The sequence below is a fragment of the Mustelus asterias genome, chromosome 7, assembly GCF_964213995.1.
Source record: "Mustelus asterias chromosome 7, sMusAst1.hap1.1, whole genome shotgun sequence".
In the NCBI taxonomy this organism is placed as follows: Eukaryota; Metazoa; Chordata; class Chondrichthyes; order Carcharhiniformes; family Triakidae; genus Mustelus; species Mustelus asterias.
In genome coordinates this window covers 58,490,272-58,509,501 of record NC_135807.1, presented here as the reverse complement: position 1 = coordinate 58,509,501, position 19,230 = coordinate 58,490,272, and the positions used below count along the sequence as shown (strand labels likewise).

At 43.8% G+C, this 19,230-nt stretch overlaps 1 protein-coding gene across 1 annotated transcript in view; it reads left to right on the top strand.

The window, feature by feature from the left end:
• Positions 1-19,230, top strand: part of kcnq3 (potassium voltage-gated channel, KQT-like subfamily, member 3) — a 328,352-nt gene that overhangs the window by 292,397 nt on the left and 16,725 nt on the right. Inside the window, exons 10-11 of the mRNA XM_078217058.1 lie at positions 14,275-14,468; positions 16,800-16,902. Of these exons, the coding sequence (XP_078073184.1) occupies positions 14,275-14,468; positions 16,800-16,902 (297 nt within the window). The remainder of the gene's footprint in view (positions 1-14,274; positions 14,469-16,799; positions 16,903-19,230) is intronic.

Genomic DNA, 19,230 nt, shown 5'->3' with positions numbered 1-19,230 from the left:
TTAATCGATATTTCTCTGGTAATTGGTTACTCCAATCTTCCAATAACTAAACCGAGATGATAGTGCCCTTCTTACCACCAATAAGCTTGGGAAAGCAGAGAAATGAAAAAAGTTTGACTGCAGGTTTAATAAGTAATTATCCAAACTGAGCCAACAGTGAAAAATTACATTTTGGTGCCTGAGTTTAATTTAGTAAGAGATTCGTTGTGTTCGGTAACTGTTTGCATGCTTCAGATTGAATTTGAAGGTCTCCGTTTGAAATATATTCCTCAAGTTTTTTGCTGAATTGTTGCGAGTATGTTCATCAGAAATTCATAGGGAACCTGCAGATTGGGTTGTGGAGGGTCCATGATTTCACTAATCAGTGGGCCTCCGGGTCGGCGTGGAGCCAATTAGTAAAGGCAACGTGAGCAAGAAGGTTCCCATGCATGGGGTCAGGAAGACATCAATCAGGTTAACGGACAAGGACAGGTAGTGTGTGTAGGGACTAATTGGCTGTTGATGCTGGGCGGTGGGTGGGTGGTGTTGGGAAGTCACAAACCTCATGATGTAGGAAGGGGATCAGAGGCTTGGTGGCAGAATTAGATACCTCTGTTTGGGGCTTTGGAGGACGAGAATGAGGGAGAAGGGATGATCTGCGGATCGTTGGTAATGACAATCGTGGCAGCTGAATGAACAAACCAAAAGTGATTCAGTTGCTGGATAAAGAATTTCATTGAGAAAAAAACTTGCTGTGAATTGTGTTAGGTGGACTTATTTACTGGTGTCTTGTCCCAGTCAAACAGACCTTGTGGATTGACCTTTACAGCTGTTTCCCTTAAGCTGGGCATACAAATCACATCTGAATGTCTGAAACGCAGCAAAATTTATTGCTTTCATTCAATTTATTTATCATTTTCTTCACCTAACTAATGTAAGTTTTTCCTTGCTGGTTGTCATGCCTCTTCTCAAATACGTTCTTATTTTCCACATGACTTTTGTCATCACTTCATTTTTTGCTGCTGTGTGTTTTTATACAGGGCTCTCTCAGTAATGACTATCTGTAATTTAAATAAAGAGATCAATAAGATTAATCACTTAAAAAGGAAAAACGACCAGGTAGCCTTTGTAAGAACAAAGAGGATTCAGACCAGATAAAAATTACATGAGAAATTAACTAATAAAATAATTCACAAAGAAATTAACAAACAAAAAAACCCAGGCTCAGATTTTCACTTCCTAGTCATTGCACCTGCCTGGGAGAAACTCCCTGAAATGGCGTAATCTTTGTTCTGAGGGGCAGCTGCAGGATAGAGTCAGGCCCAAAGTCACAGGATGCTAATCAGAGGTGGCCACAGGGGTTGTCATGTGCCAAGGGTAGACTATTTAAAAGGTCCGTCTCAGCTCTCTGGAACCTTGTCCCAATTATTTTGTTAAATTTCAGCCATCACTTCCTAACACCCCAGCACCCCTTCACCAAATCCCCATGCCACCTCCATGTGCCATGCCAACTTAATGCTAAGTCATGATGAAGCATGCCCCCCCACCACTCTTGGCCCTTATACCTTTCATGCCAACTCACCCAGTATCCACCATGAGCAGACCTCAGGAGCCATGTTGAGATGAAATAAAATAAAGGCATGAATATCTATTGCAGCTTTCACTATATTAAAAACACTGCCATTCATGAAAGTCCATTCAAAACTTTTAAATCTCCTCATGTGTGTGATCCCTTATGGAAACCAATTGAAGACAATTAATCCTTTAATAAACTTTTTGAGCTGTCAATCAAATTCTCAACTTGGGAGCCCTTGCTGAGCTAATTATACCTTGTGGAAAGTAGCCAAGCATTCACAATCACACAATGATAGCCCTTGAGGAAATGTCAACACAGAGTTATTTTAACACTGTTTTCATCTTTCTCACTGACACAGGCAGCCTTTTTTTTATTTTTAAAGTCTGTGGATTTAAATAACTTCATATCATGACAGCTCTACAGACCTTATCTGCCCTTCAGGAATGTTTACATCTAATCTAAAGATCCTTGGTTCTCATACTGCTGGTTAAGGGCCTTGCTGGAGTGAAAATGAGGTTTGCTTGAACTCAGCACTCGGTTCAAGTGGCCCTGCTAACTTTGAGTTTCCCTCATGTATGAGTCATGTTTCCCCGACCGATGAAGTAGGATCAATTGAAAATGGGAGTAGGTCTTCTGCATCCGAGACCTGTTCACCATCCTTAAAGAAGCACAGAGTCTCCACACCTTTGCACATCCAGACGACTATCACCATTTGCTTTCCATTTAGGTTGACTCCAATTCTTGTGGTTTCTTTTGTAACAAACAGTCGTTGTGTTTTATTCACTGTGTATGTGTTTTCTTAAATGCAGATATGAGATATTGTGTGACAATTACTAGGTTTGATAATCAATCTAAACAATGTTGTTTAATATTATATGCATATTCTGATATAGTTATTACCCTGCTCTTATTGTGATGTTATCATAGCAATACACTGTGAAGTAAAAGAGCGCTCTTCAGATTTTGAAACTTGCAAGCTCATTGATAAATGACCCAGTTTTTTATGTAAAGGTGATATACTTTTGTCTGTCTGCAATCAATAAATATGTCTCCCTCATTTTGCAGTAAATACATACTTAGTAAGCAAACAAACTTCGGACCAAGCCTCTCAAGAAAATTTAGGTACCAATAGCCTAATGACCCAATATTTTTCTCTATTTTACCTGTCTATCTGGTCTAGTAATCTGCTTTGTTGATCCCTTGCACGTTTTTGTTTTCATTTCGAAATTACGTCAATTTGCCTGCAACTCCCCCTTTCTTGTTCATTAATCAAATTAAAATGATATAAAACATCTGGTCAATAATGGCAAGGAATGATTTTTATTCTCAAGGTGCTATATTTTCCTCTGTGAGCAAAGTGTTGATTAGCCTATTTTCATCGATGCTAACTGGCTCAAATCAAAATGTTAGGTGTGTTTGGTGGCTGAAGGTGTCCATTTTGAATTTGATAACAGAAACATGGCACTGCTCCATGGCAGTGACCCTATAATGATGCTCCATTGACACCTCTCCAGGAGTTGCATTGCCACGTTGCAAATATAAGCGACAAAACTTTCTGGAACCCAGTTGTGGGTTATACAACCCTTGCAGATACTACCCTATCTCAATGTAAGAACGTGACCTGACCTCCCAGGGCTTAATCTCCATCAAAGAATGTTCTTTGGTCTAAAAGAAGTGTGTTTCACAGCCAGCTGAGATGCTGAAATCATATGGGGGGAGTTTTAAATGTTTGCTACTGGTGAAACAGGGCTGTTAATTTTTCAGCCCATCAACTGGAATAAAAAATTGAATAGTGCATGGGATTTTCTGGCCATGTTGGCCCCAAGGCCGGAAAATCCCGCCTGAGTCAACAGACCTTGGCACGGTCCGTGTCCTGCCTCTACGATTCCTGTGACAGGCGGGACGGAAAGATTCTGTCCAGTATGTCAAACGGGTCACCAATTTGCCACCACTCACTTTTCAATAGGTAATAAAAGTTGTAATTCATAGACTCATAGAATCCCTACAGTGCAGAAAGAGGCCATTCGGCCCATCAAACCTGCACTAACAACAATACCACCCAGGGACTGTCTCTGTAACCCCAACGTATTTATCCTGCTAATCCCCCTGACACTAAGGGCCTGATTTTACCATTAGGTTGCGCCCATTTTTGGGCACGAAAACTTGATAAAGTCGGGCGTGAGGCGAGTAGCGCGATCCGTGACCACCTCCTTGCCCGTTTCCCCTTTAACAAGCACCTAAAATGGCCACGATCGGGACAGCACTCTTAATGGGCGCAACGTCAATTTAAATGTATTTGCACGCATTTAAATTGACTTAATGGGCTGGACGCCCAAACTTACCGGCACTTCCCCCTTTACCATCGCGTTCACCCGTCCAGATTCGGCGCGAAACAGACATGGTCCGCAAAGCTCCAATTCGGGCGCTCCAGCTTCTGAGGAGGTAAGTTCAGAGCTTCCGGCGGCTCTCTGACTCAGATCGGTGGTGGCGGGGGCGGGGGGGAGGTAGGTGGGTTAGATGGCTCTCTGGTGGGGGAGGGAGATGAGTCAGATGGCTCTCTGTGGGGGGGAGGGAGGCGGGTCAGATGGCTCTCTGGTGGGGGAGGGAGGTGGGTCAGATGGCTCTCTGGTAGGGGGGAGAGAGATGAGTCAGATGGCTCTCTGTGGGGGGGAGGGAGATGAGTCAGATGGCTCTCTGGTGGGGGGGTGGGAGGCGGGTCCGATGGCTCTCTGGTGGGGGGGAGGGAGGCGGATCAGATGGCTCTCTGGTGGGGGGGTGGGAGGCGGGTCCGATGGCTCTCTGGTTGGGGGGGAGGGAGGCGGGTCAGATGGTTCTCTGGTGGGGGGGGAGGTGGGTCAGATCACTCTCTGGTGGGGGGGAGGAAGGCAGGTCAGATGGCTCTCTGGTCGGGGGAGGAGAGACTTAGAATCAAAATGGTAAAATCGGGCACTAAGGGTCACTTTCGCCTGGCCAATCAACCTAACCTGCACATCTTTACCCACAAAGGCTAAGTTATGCACACACCAGACCCGATTTTACCACTCTGATTCTAAGTGCTGAATCTGGGAGTGTTTCGGATCCGACTTTTAGAACCGTTCTCAGGCGCTCCCATGCGCACCCTGCCTGAACAAAAATCAGTGATTCTGAATCACGCTGCACAAGTCTGTGGGCGGGGCTTATCGCACCTGATTAGAGCCTTCAACTGCGCATGCGCAGTAAAGAAAATAGAAAAACGCTCTCCTGCCACATCGCTCCCGGGCCGGATAATGCCCCCCACTGGCTCCCACAGACATTGCCCCACCCCCAGAACATAACTGACCCCCTAATCCTCCCACCCCTCCTGTTACCCAGACCAATCGCGGCCCCCTGCCCCCCTTCCCCCCCCACCGATCGCACACAGAGTGGCAGCGGACTCCCCTGCCCCTACCCCCCTGACCCCCCCACCAGAGAGCCATCTGACCCGTCCCCCCGCCCCCCCTTCCCCCCACCACCGATCTGAGTCAGAGAGTGGCCGGAAGCTCTGAACTTACCTCCTCAGAAGCTGGGGCGCCCGAATTGGAGCTTTGCGGACCATGTCTGTTTCGCGCCGAATCTGGACGAGCAAACATGGTGTTAAAGGGGGAAGTGCCGGTAACTTTGGGCGTGCAGCCCATTAAGTCAATTTAAATGCGTGCAAATGCATCTAAATTGATGTCACGCCCATTTCGGGTGCGGCCCCAATCGTGGCCATTTTAGGCCTTGGTAAAGGCACGGAGGCGGTCGCCTCACACCCGACTTTACCAAGTTTTCGGCCCGAAAATGGGCGCAATGCGATGGTAAAATTGGGCCCTTTATGTTGTTTAGTATTTTCAAATCCATTGTAGTCGATGATACTGACATCCTCGAGTGTGTTTGGACAAGGTAATCATAATTCAGCTTCAAATTTAACGAGAATGAAACAACACTTCAATCTCTCTGTGAGAATTATAAATCCAGTTTCTTCAGTTATCATATTTAGGTCACTGTTTCAGCTTTGCCCTACAGCTATGCGTTCATTGGAGGCTATTTTCTGAGCTATGATAGGATTGCTCATAGGCAGTATGGGATTAGTCACCTATTATATACATCTTTTCAATTTCCTTTCAGGGAAAAGGAACTTTTTTTGCTGAGTGTATAACAGTGGGATGATCTACTGCTGCCAGCTTTACAGCCTCTGCTAAAGTTGAAAATGGCCCCCATTTATAATTCAGAAACATAAAAAATAAAATTTGATCAGCACAACTAATGGTACCGAACATTCTGCATCTCTGATGGACCTATTTGATATTTGCTAAACACTGTTTCTGACAGGACGCAGCCATTGCTTGCAAGTAGAAAGCCAAAGACAGTTGCCCTGTCAATGGAATGGATCTTAAGTAAATGTTGATGAATCATCTATGATCAGTGGAAACACACAGCAATAATCAATACACTCTTAAAAAGCTTGATGACAGTGCAGTTCATATTGAAATTAAAATGTTCCTGCTCTTTTATATACTGGCTCAAAAGGTCTAAATGTTGCTGATTCAGTTTTTATCTCAATCCTTCCCTGTATCATTTCACTCAGGTTTTTCGTGCTAGCTCTTTAACACTCCTGAAATAATTTTATTTTTGAGTAGTTTTTGTAAATGCAGTTTGTGCTTTTCTCTACGTTTTGCTCATCTGCCAATCATGGATTTTTTGTGAGCAAGGACTCACAGAGGAAACTATGGCCTTACAACTTTGTGGTTTATATTTAAAGGAGGAGAGCATGTTTTTTTGTAGGTTGTAAGCGATTTATGTTAAATTCTCGGAGTTATCAACCTGCATTAATGAAGCACAAGCTTGGGGGGGGTGGGGGGAGCACTGTCTGAAAATCTGAAAGTCTGAAAATAGTTGCTGTAATGTATATGATGAGGATATGTTGCCAGGGCAAACCTTGATTTTCCCTCCTCTCTCATCCAACTCAGCTGGTCAAATGAGATCAGATTGGTGTTAAGGGTTCTTGGGTAGGTTTTCATATTGTTATTCAACTGAAAGTAGGACTGACGCTTCAACCGAGTCAGCCTTGGTCTGGTTTAGTCACCTCGGCTGCATCTGGAGTGACATAAGTAACGACTCTTCTAGTCAGGGACTTTTAAAAATGCATTTATTTTCAGGATGCCGGTATCATTGGCAAACCAGCATTAATAACCCATCCCTAATTGTCCTGGAAAGTTGATGCTGAGTTTTCTCCATGAACCGCTGGTTCGTGGTTTGATAAAACTTAATGACTTGCCAGGCCATTTCAGATGGCAACTAAGAATGAACCGTGTTGGTGTAAGAATGGAGGCAGGTATAGATCAGACCAGATAATGATGGCAGGTTTCTATCACCAATATACTGCTCATCCCATTCATACACAAAGAAATAACCTTAAGTCTGGCGTCCTGCACCACTGCAGTGATGTGAGTCCAGAACCACAGAGTCCGGCTTCTTCAGTGTACTAAAGGCAAGGAATTTGGTGAGTAAAGAAATTTTAATGATTGATCTCTTCGTAAAAATTTAGTTGAGTTTTGCATTCAGCATTAAGTTAACTTAAACTTAAACATGCAATTTCTGTGCCATATGGGAACTTCAGAACACGTCATATGTTTTGGAGCACTATGTGTGTGAAAACTGTCTCTAGCTGTGATCAGGGAAATGTTAGCAGGCACTTGGAGGGGTTTGAGTCAATTAAGTACAGCCAGCATAGAGTGCCAGATCACATTTGATTTATCTAATTGGATATTTGGATGAAATAACAGAAGAGCTTCATGAAAGAAATGCAGTGGATATTGTCTAACTGGATTCTAAGAAGGCATTTGACAAAGTATCACATAAAACCTTGGTTAACAAAATTTGGGCTCATGGAATAAGAGGATCAGTATCAGGTTGGATATAAAATTGGCTTAAGGACAGAAAACAGCCAGTCATGGTAAATGGTTGGACTGGACAATGGTAGACAGTGATGTTCCCATCAGTACTTGGATCACTGTTTTATATATGACTTGGATATTGGAATACCGAGTAAAGTTTGAAAATTTGCTGATGATACTAAACTTGGAGGTGTGGCAAACAGTGAAGATGTTATCCATCAACTGTAATAGGACATTGATAGGCTAGCAGAATGAGCAGACAAGTGGCAGATAAAATTTTGCACAGAGAAGTGTGAGGTTATGACTTTGGCATAAGGAATAGGGAGAGGCAATATATGTTCAATGGTACAGTGTTAAAGAGTGTGCAGGAGCAGACTGTTCTGGGGTTCATGCGCATTGACCCTTGAATGTGGCAGGACATATTGAGAGAGCAGTTAGTAAAGGCTATGAGATCTTGGACTTCGTAAGTAAAGGCAGTGAATACAAAAGCAGGGAATTTATACTGAAGCTTTATAACAACGTATCACATCCAGTTTTGGTCACCACACTTTCAGATGGATGTGAGAGTCATTGAAAGGGTGCAAAGAGGTTTTATCAGAATGATTCCAGGGTTGAGAGGTATTGGCTACAAGGTTGGTTGGAGAAAATGAGTTTGTCCTTCTTGAAGCAAAGGAAGCTAGAGGGAGATCTGATGGGTCAGATAGGGTCAAAAAAGAAGGCTCTTCAAATTAGGCACAAGGATTGGGAGACACAGATTTGTATAAGAGATAGAGGGGAATGTGAGAAAGAATTATTTATGCAGCGAGTTTGAAACTTGATGTCTATAAGAGTGGTGGAAGCAAAGCCAATCAATAGTTTTAAAAATAAATTGTATTTTCTTGAGGAAAATAAATTTATCGAGCCAAGGGATAGACTGGGGAGAATGGGATTGACTGAATTGTTCCATAGAGACCTACCATTGACTGGATGGGCCAGATGGCCTCCCTCTTGTGTCCCAGTGGTTCTATAACTCAATGGCCAGAATTTTACATATCCCGCAGTGGGTTGAGAGGTGGGAGAGAGCATACAATTGTGTGGATGGGATTCCCTCCGGGATCCCTCCCGTCCCAAACCGGATGCAATTTTTGGGGTGGGCGGGGCTCAGGCAGGAAGTCTGTCTTTGCCCCTCTTAAATCCCATGAGTAGTCACTTAATGGCTACTTGAGAGTCTTTTCCCACCCAGTCTTAATTTTTAGGTGGGCGGGGGCACCCTTCTGTAGGTCCCTTCAAATTTGGAGCACCTTCCCCTCTGGGAACTGGGAGCTCCAGCCCGCCCTACCCTGCCACACCAAGGTTGGTTCACCACCCCCCCCCCCCCCCCCTCACTGACTCTCCAGAGCATCCCCTACCCTCTTGCCCTCGGGATCCCCAGCACTTAACTGAAGTATGATCCCAGGACTTTGGCTCAGGCACAGTGCTGCAGAACCCCTTCTGACCGCTGTAGCACTGTACCTGGAGAGGCGGGTGAGCTCTCGGACAATGTGTTTGACTGACAGCTGTCTAAGGCAGGGCTTCCTTCTAAGAGCAGATGGGAATCCCGCCTGCTGTCAGTCAATGCTCAATTGAGTGTGAAATGGCAGCAAGTCTGTCAGGGCCAGCAGAGATGGGTTATGCGCCAACTCTCAGGATAGCAGGTACCAAGCACTCGCCATCCTGAAAATTCAGGTCTACGACTCAATTCAAGTTTTTGTGTGAAATTGCGAATATATAGAGGCAAGAAATTAAAGAGGCCAAAGCATCTTTGAAGATCTTCCCTAACTTGGCGTGATGGCATGGCTGAATACCCTCTAATTTACTTGGATCAGGACATATTCCAGCATTTGAATAAATGGAACCAAAGGAATTGATCTGCTGTACCTTGATGTCACACTTCACACTGTTGAACACCAATCCTTCTTTAAGTGCCACTTGCATCGGGTAAATATAGATTATGGTCATGTTCTTGTTTTGTTCTTCCCACAAGAGCTGTCTAATCTGTGACACATATGCATCCTGATAAAGTGCATGTAATGTGGTCCATGTGAGCTAAAAAGAAATTCTGTCCAGCCGACAGCCCAAAAGGAAGTAATTGAAAGCAATGTCGTCTGAAAGGGGCAACAAACATAATAAGCTCTTAGGACTTCTCCATGTGATGTACTGATCAAGACTATGCTTGGCAGCAAGCTTCAAGAATAATTTTGCACATGAAAATCTCAGAGTTAACTCTTCTAACGTGGTATTTTGCAAGGATAACAGTTTAAAACTGCATTTAAACATCACAGATCTAAGCATGCTTTCAATTATCCATCTTTCTTTATGACACGTGTGATCAAGCTGCACCAATCTATGTCCTCTTGTACTTTTCTCATGATTCTGTTTTTTCCATTTTGTCGGTATGTGGATGCTGTACATAGGTGGTGGATCAATTGGTGGACTTGCATTCTCCTGTCGGTGTAGTGTTGCAACTTCCTGGAAACTGCCACTCTGGGTATTTCAATGTTAGATTGTGATCTGTGGTGATAGGAGTCACTTTCTGCGATCTGCCTTGCAATACCTGACTGATTCCATGGATTGTTACCAATGTGAGATTTTGACATGCTGGTAGACCTGTAATTGCTGGATTATTAGTTTCCATGATGTTTAATATCTGTGACATCAGGAGGATTGATTGTGCTTGCATTTCAGCACTATGGAATCTACATGTGGAATTAGTGAACCAATGTACATTGTAAGTATCATATTAGCTGGTTTCATCGTGGCCCTCCATGTCTGTGGGCACATGTCTTTTAGAATTTGCAAAGTCATATTTTGGCACTTGACCTTCTGTCTACCTTGGTCAATAATGAATACCAGATTTCTTAGGACACGTGATTTGAATCTTGACAAACACTTCCGGCAGTACGATAACATCTGTGTGTTGTGCAAGAATAACGGTGTGAAATATGTGCCCTCTGATCTTCATTTCATCATGCACATCATTGTCATTTTCTGGTTTATCAGTCACCTCATGTATATGTTTCTGATGGGATACTGGATGGTTGTTCTTGTTGCTTGAAAGTAGCCGTTGTGTACAATCTGTTTAGATCAGCACATGGCTCTTTGTCACTGCATCAGCCTTTGTTCTTGTGCGCTGTTGCTGACAATGACCCTTTAAGCCTTGTAGAACTGAGGAAAAGCTGGGCATTTCCTTGGTGCATGGTGGAATCCATACCTATATGTATTGCCAGGTTTGGTTGCCCCTAGTAATATATTAACAATCAGGATTGTACATAGGAGTTCTAAACTATGTCGACCTACAATGATCACTTTGTATTTACATCCATCCTTGAGTAGTTCTTAGATGCTGTACATTTTAGGATTGTCTAGAAGATCTTTCTTGAAAACTCCCTGGAAGTGGACTTGATCACCAACTCAACAATTCTGCCTGTTAGCTCTGCGTCTGAAAAATAACAATAAGTAGCCTTTTCTCTGCATCTGCTGATTAAGTAGTCTATGGATTCTTCAGGTTGTTGGTGATAAGACATGAACTATAGGTGAGGAATATGGAAGTTTAACCTAATTCTAATCCAGCCTTCCAATGTTTCCCTTTTGGGGATCCTTTAGCTCTTCTGTTAATTCTAATGTATCCAGCTTGTGTAGGCCTTCATCCAGATTGTTAGGCAAAATCTAGTGGCTTGCTTGTCTGGTTCAGACATGCCTAAATCAAGAAAACATGAGCAGAATTTTACAGCCCTGTCGTGGCGGGGTTGGGACCATAAAATGCAGTGAGATTTTCAAGATCCCACTGACAGGAGGGGCTGTAAAATTCTACCCCATAGCTCTGTACGCAGTTTACACATTTTGAATTTGGATAGTAGGTCAGCCGCATTCCAATTCAAACTGGAATTTTGTAGACATTCTAACAATATCCTGTCATATGGAGAGTCAGCTGATTCCAACAAGCCAGCTGCCATTTCATGTTCAATTGAGAATTGATTGGCAGTGGCTGGAACTTCTGTCCAAGTCCAAGTGGAGATTGGCCAACAGCTCTCCAGTCCAAGCAGGCACAGTGCTGCAGTGGCCGGAAAAGGTACTGCAGTGCCATACCTGAGACGAAGTCGCAGCAGCACAGTTTTGGTAAGTTGCAGGTGTCCTGGGGAAGGGAGCTACAAGATGCCCTCATGTGTCACCGGGTGGGTGATCTTGATGTTGGGGAGTAGTCCAGGGAATGAGGGATTGCCTTGAGCTTTGGAGTCCCTGAGGGAAGGACATATCCAGTCTGAAGAGGCTTTCTGATTGAGGCACTTTCCACCCGAGATTGAGGGTGAGAACTTTTTCTGTTTCCCACCCTCTGTCCCCAGTGCCTCCAGGCCTAAAATTTGAGGCTGGGTGGGAAAAAGCCCTTACATGGCTATTAAATGGCCACTCACGGTCCTTTATTGGGGCATGGGTGGATTTCCTGTCCAAGGCCCTGTCCGCCGCGCCATAAAATTCCATCTTGGCTTGGGTGGGAAGGATCCTGGAGGGAAACCGTCCATACTATTTTGCGCTTCCTCCACCTCAGAACCCAGCAGTGGGGGGGAAGAGTAAAATTCTGGCCCTTGTGTTTATTTGCTGTACAAGACCCCAGATACCGATCACTCAGAGGATTGGTCAACGCATTGTGGATTCATTGATTAAGATCAGGCACATGAGAACAGTCTCACATTGTTGGAGCACTAGGAGCTGTGTTTAACCTGCTGCTTGTAGAAAAGTGAAAGTAAAATTGGAACATACAATACATATATTGTTTCCTTTCCAGTGATGTACACAGAGACATACTCATATCCTTAATGGTATACACAAGACTACCAACAGTACCTCCACATTGCCTGAATTTCGTTCAACCCCATTCTATCCTATCCCACTTCCTACCTACAAATATTGGGGTTGATGTAGCAAAGTTTCAGAGGGGTAGATTGGATAGAGTGGAATTGAAGTAGAGTTAAATGTTATTTTCCTCACTGTGTAGCATTCAATAAATCTACTTCCACTCCCTGGCGTCTCCCCTGTCTCCTCCTCCCCTAAGTCTCTAGATTGTTTTTCTAAAGTATAAATAAAACCTCCATAACCTCTTGTCTTTCATTTCCTTTCACAAGCTCGCAATACTTTCCTCATCTCTTTATATTTCACCACTTCTCATTTTCACCTGTTACATCAGCATTGCAATAGAAAAATAGAGCCAGCTATTTCAAGGTTGTCATTTGTTTTTGTAACCATGTGATTGGAATCCAGTGTTTAAAAATAGGGATATTTTACACATTCGGCAGGGTTTTCATGTCATTAAGGATTAAGTCACTAGGTGATGGGACAGTTGTAATTTTCAGATGATTTGCTTCATAATACATTCATCACAGATCCATTCAGAATATCTTTTTATATTATGTACTGGGGAAAAGGAGTATAGGAGGGAATAAATGAGGAGTATTTGAGTCTGTGTCAGGCATCAGTAAAATAGTTTTATTTCCACATGCATGAGGGAGAATCAGCCCGGACCCAGTGAACTCCAGTCTGTATCTAGGCTGATTCTGAAGATACAAAGGCTGTACACATTACTTATACTATCCTGTGGGGTCCAAAGTATTGTAACACACGATATCATTGATATGAATAGCTTGAATTGATTATAGTTGATCACATTAGGTGGGTCTATTGTCCTGGGTACTTCACATTAATCGGTTGTGTCCGGCTATCCTTGTCTATCTGATTTGCGACACAAAAGCGATGTGTGTGATAAATAGGTTTTGATGGTGTGATAACCATCCCATCTCCCCAGTTTCTAGGAACAATGGCTTCTCTAGACTCTGTGGAGCCTTGCTAATCAGTATTGACCCTGTATTTTTCGCCAAGGCCTTGAAATGACCTCACCTGTAAAGTAACTGTGTTGGCAGTCTAAGATATTAATTGGGTATGTCTGCCCACAGTTACGGTGGACCCTGTGTTTTAACCCTTTCTTAGACATTCCTTTTCCTGCTATTACATGCACACCCTGGATTTGCCCAATGCTGGGTTCTGCCCTACTACCAGGAGTAACAGAAAGAAGACTGCAAATACATAGTGTTTCAAAATCTCCATGCACATGCAGTTTTATTTGTGATATAAATCCAGGATGCTTTTGTCAAACCACCATACAGCATAATTTCCACTCATGTAGGAATTTTCTCAGAGTGAGCTGCAACTGAAAATAAGTTTGTTTGATCATTAAGTTCTAAGTATTAGGAAAATAGCATTATTTTAGAACTATTCTTCAACTCTCCAGAAAACACTACTTCTTGAAAAAAAAAGACTTGCGTTTATAGCAGCATGCACAAATCCTGACTTCAGGGTATCCCAACGTGTTGAAGTGTGGTCATTGTTGTGGGAAATGTGGCAACCAATTCGGCCAGAACAAATATAAATGTGATAATGGTAAGGTCATCTTTTAGTGATTTTGGTCAGGCGGTTTGGGAGAGTTCCTCTGATCCTCTTCAAGATAGTACTATGGGATCAACCGAAAAGGATAGATAGACTCCCAGTTTCTTGTCTCATCCAAAAGTCATCGCCTCTGACCCTGCATCACTCAGTGCCAGATTGGATTGTCAGCTTTGATAATGTGCTCTGGTCTCGGGAGTTACACTTGAACCTGCATCCTTCTGGTTCAGAGGTCAGAGTGCTGCCACTGAGCCACAGCTAAGATGTTTGGGACCTTTAATTGGAAGCCAGTGTTACTCAATACAACATTCTTCCATGGGAGAATATTAAATAATAAATACTTTAAAAGCATTCCACTGTATTTGTTTTTCATTATAGTCAGAAGCTGAGCCTTTTGGAACGTGTTCGCATTGCTGGACCCAGAGGTGCCAATGTTAAGAGCAAGCTTTTTACACCTCTAAGCACAGATGGAGTAGAGGATAGTCCTTCAAAGGACCAGAAGAGTTTGGGTTTCAGTGACCTTCGAGCTGCCGTTCGTATTAAAGCATTTGGCTTCAGACAGAGCTCAGAAGGTACTATAAAATCTTTCATTTTGCTCACGTTCCCTGAAGTTATTTGCATAGCTTTTTGTTGGACATTAAGAGGAAGGATTTGAACTCGTATTTGTGAAGTGCTTTTTCATATCTCTCAGAAATATTTCAAAGTGCTTCAGAGACAAAGGGCTGGATTTTGTCATCTTAATTCTGAAATGTGGAATGACGATTTCCAGGTCCATTAACTGGGGATGAAAGTACCTTCTGGAAGGAGTTCAATTAAGAATCTGCCTCTCGGCTCGCCCTCCAATTCGGGACGGCGGGTGCTTTGTGGAGGCGCGAGGGTGACACCGCACTTAATTTAAAGGATGACCCACAGCTTTCACTGTGGCTGCAATGAAAGTACTGATGAAGAGACTGGCATACAGGGAGGAGCAAGTAGAGCAGCACAGCATAATGGGTGCAAGAGGAGGTGAAGGTGCCAGCAGGCATCTCTTCACCCCAAGCACCAACCATGACAGCACATGTCAATGAGACACTGCTTTGCCTCTGAATGACCTCAGGCTTTCTGTTTCACTCATGTAAAGTTCATGCCACTTTCATGTCACTCCCGCTCTGCCCTCATAGGAACATGGGACTAAGGAACAGGAATAGGCCATTTGACCCTTTGAGCCTGCTCTGCCATTTGATAGGATCATGGCTGATTTGGTTATGGTCTCAATTCCACTTTTCTGTCTGCCCCCCACAACCCTTGACCCCCTTACCTGCCAAAAACCCATTTCACTCAGCCTTGAATATATTTAATGACACGGTCTTCATTGGAGAAGAGAATTCCACAGACGCACCACCCTCAGAGAAAACATTTCTCCTCATCCCCATCTTAAAAGGCAATCCATTATTCTGAAACCGTGACCCTTACTTCTCATCTCCCGAACAAGAGGAAACATCCTCCTGTTATCCATCCTGTGAAATCCTCTGAGGATTTTATAGGAGATCTTATAAGATCACCTCTCATTCATCTAAACTCCAGTGGGTATGGGCCCAACCCTGTTCAACGTTTCTTTGTAAGATTAGCCCCTCATCCCAGGAATGACTCGGGTGAACCTTCTTTGAAGTGATTCTAATGCAATTACATAATTTTCCAAATAAGGACACAAAACCGTACACAATGTTCCAGATGTGGTCTCACCAAGGCCCTGCAAAATTTCCCTAGTTTTAGGTTATATTTCCCTTGCAATAAACACCAACACTTAAATACCTAAATCATCTTCCTAATCACTTGCTGTACCAGCATATGAACATTTGTGTGATTCAAGTACACCCATATCCCTCTGTACCACATAGTCCTGCAATCTCTCTCCATTTAAACAGTATGCTGCCTTTCTATTCTTCCTGCCAAAGTGCCTTGCCTCCTCTGAGTTGACGAGAGACACTATATGGGTCCCATGCGTCACTGATAACATTTCATTATACTGGGAAAGTATCTCTTAATTGCTTCCTGAACCATCTCAGTTAGATTTCTGCAGCTACCATATGGATATGTTGCTGACACGGCATTTAGTCCACCGCCAGGGAGAGTGGACTGAAGCAGAAACATGTCAGTAAACTGGCCCCGCATATTATTTTCACATTTTCCTGACCCCATCCCTGTCTTGAAACCAGCCTCCAGGAGACTGGAAAATATGCCCCCAAAAGAAGTGTCATGAGCTTTGTTACATAGACAATCATAGCAGCTACCTTTGTCTGCAGTAGAGTACCTCAAACTGCAAAAAGGATGAGTTAGCAATGAAAAACAAAAAATGCTGGAAATGCACAGTAGGTCTGGCAGCGTCGGTGGAAAGAGAACCGGTGGGAGGGGTGGTGGATTTTACAGCCCCGAAAACTGTTGCAAGCCGTTAAAAAATCCATTGGCTTTTGGCGGGACTAGAAAATCCCGCCAATGGGAGGGGCCGTAAAATTCCACCCAGAGTTAACGTTTCGAATTGAATTGGAATTGAACTGAAGTGAGCCAAACTAGTGAATATAAGTGAGAACATCGGCGAAACTTTCCCCTTGCAAACCTAAAACAATTACAGTTTCCTGGCTGGGATGAGCTAATTCAGCACAGATGAAGAACTTAAGGTGAGACCATCCTGGTCTGTAAGGTCCAGCCTTAAGTATAGCAAGAAAACATCATCCTAGTCAATGGCTCATATTCTTAAATGTAATAGGAGGTGATAGTTGTACTTACATTTTGTCAACTCTGTTACTTCTGTTATCCTATTAATGCTGAACTGCAGCGACATCATGAATGGAGAGAGCAGATTATTGTAAATCTGGTTTCCAAATTAAACTCTGATATTTAACAAGGCCACTTTCATTGTAATACAGATGCTGCTGCCGAGGCGGACCAAGAGCCTGAGGACAAGGGTTACCAAGCTGATCTCATGGAAGATTTGATCCCAACATTGAAAACAGTCATCAGGGCTACAAGGTAGGCTTTGCTCCAGAAATGGGAAGAAAATTATTTTTATAGTGCCTTCTCTTTGGGGTGCCACATAAGGCCAATACTCTTTGGATGGAATTAAATCATTATGAGCAAAAAATAGCAAAGCATATAGAGAATGCTGGCTCTGAGCTTAGCTTTGCCCTGCCCAACACTCAATGCAGGGGAAATCTATTTCTCAACAGTAATGAGATGTCTTTGACAAAAGCTGTAAAGTGGAATCTTGTTGCTGGCACCTTCTCAGAGGGACAGGCAGGAAAACGGAGTGAATGGTGAAGAAGACTCAAGAGACTGAATGGCTTACCAATGCTGCTATTTCTTATGGTCTTATCCTCCTTCCCCAACTCCACCTAGACCTGCACCTTGCAAGTAATAAGTGACCAAATATTTGTATGTCAAACTTTACTTGCCAATTATTTACTTATTCTTCAAGTTTATTAATGTTCTCTTTTGTTACCTGTCAGCCAGGCCCTGGTGATTGATTACTCATCACTCCACTGCCTCCCTCCCACCACTCTGCTCCCCACCCCCCACTCTCCACCCTCTCCCACCTCCGCACCACCTCACCCATCACCTCCCCCCTACCCCCACCACTCTGCCCTGCCCCCCACCATCACTCCACTCCATCCCATCACCCCCCACAACACCATCAGCACTCTCCGTCCCCCCACTATTCTGCCCTTCCTCCACCACCATTCCACCCCCCCATTACCTCACTCCCCCTCCCCCACCATCACTTTAGTGCCTTCCCGTCACTCTGGCCTTCCCCTCCCCCACCACCACTCCACCCCCACCACTCTGCCATATACACTCACCACCTCTCCCCACCACTCCACACCCCCCCCCCCCCTCCCACCACCACCACTCTGCTTCCCCACATTCCTTGCATCACACTCCAGTGATAAACATTGACCAATCTTCACTTACTTGTTCTGATACAGGCTTTCCTGTCTATCTGCCTGTTAAGCTGAATGCATCGTCTTCATACAGATTCAACATCTGAGGCAATGTTGTTCTCCCCAGTTGTTTGTCTGTGGTGCTGGTTGTGTACCACCTTTTTCCTGTGGAGGGAGAAAATACAATATTAAACACCTGTGGGTGTTATGAAGACTTTCCCTATTTGTGTGCAGGCAGCACACAAGGGTGAGAGGGGATGATGCCGTGTCCCTTTAGAAGAAATGTCTTTGAAGTCTCGCAGAAACCCACGCGACGGGCAAAGTGGGTTCAGTAAGGAAGATGCTTGAGTGTTTGGAAAATTTGACCTTTTCAGAGGTGAATTTCCCAAATCATAGAATCCCTACAGTGCAGAAGGAGGCCATTCAACCCACCGAGTTTGCACCGACCACAATCCCACCTGGACCCTATTCCTGTAAATCCTCATATTTACCCTGTTAGTCCCCCTGGCAGTAGGGTTAATTTAGCATGGCCAATCAACCTAACCCGCACATCTTTGGACTGTGAGAGAAAACCAGAGCACTCAGAGGAAACCCATGCAGACACGGGGAGAAAGTGCAAACTCCACACACTCAGTGACCCAAGGCTGGATTTGAATTTGGGTTCCTGGCACTGTGAGGCAGCAGTGCTAACCACCATGCCACCGTGCCGCCCAAGCAGTGAGAGAATAAAGTATAATGGGTAAGGAAGTGAGTGAGTTCTATCTGTTAAAACATAGCATTTCATTTCTACTGTAATAAGATTCCAGTGCCACCCACTTGATCTCTAATTCAAGACAGACTTTAACACACACCCGTCCCCTTTTGTTCACTTTAGTCCCTTTTCTTTAACATTGTGAAGTTCAGATGTAAGTGTAGAATTATGTAAAACGCTAGTAATGTTCTGTGATTTTACACCAAATGATAGACTTCCACCTTTACTGTTGATTTGTTAGGAACATTGTATTTTTTATTGAAACTTTGTCATTACAAAGATAATTATTGTGCGTAACAGCTAGCAAGAAGTGCAAATAACGGTTTCCCCACAACCACCCAGGATGTCTGTGTACAGGACCATTCAGTGCTCCAGTTCCCCAGAGATGCAATGGAATCTGTCAAAGATTCATGTCTGTCTCTCCTCTGAGACGCTCTATTGCAATTGGAAGATTCTGTGAATTTGAAAGCTTTGACTTCAATGGATTTACATAGAATCATAGAATCCCTACAGTGCAGAATGAGGCCATGAGGCCCATCGAGTCTGCACTGACCACAATCCCACACAGAACCCTATTCCCTTAACCCCACACATTTACCCTGCTAATCCCCCAGACACTAGGGTCAATTTAGCATGGTCAATTAACCTAATCCGCACATTTTTGGACTG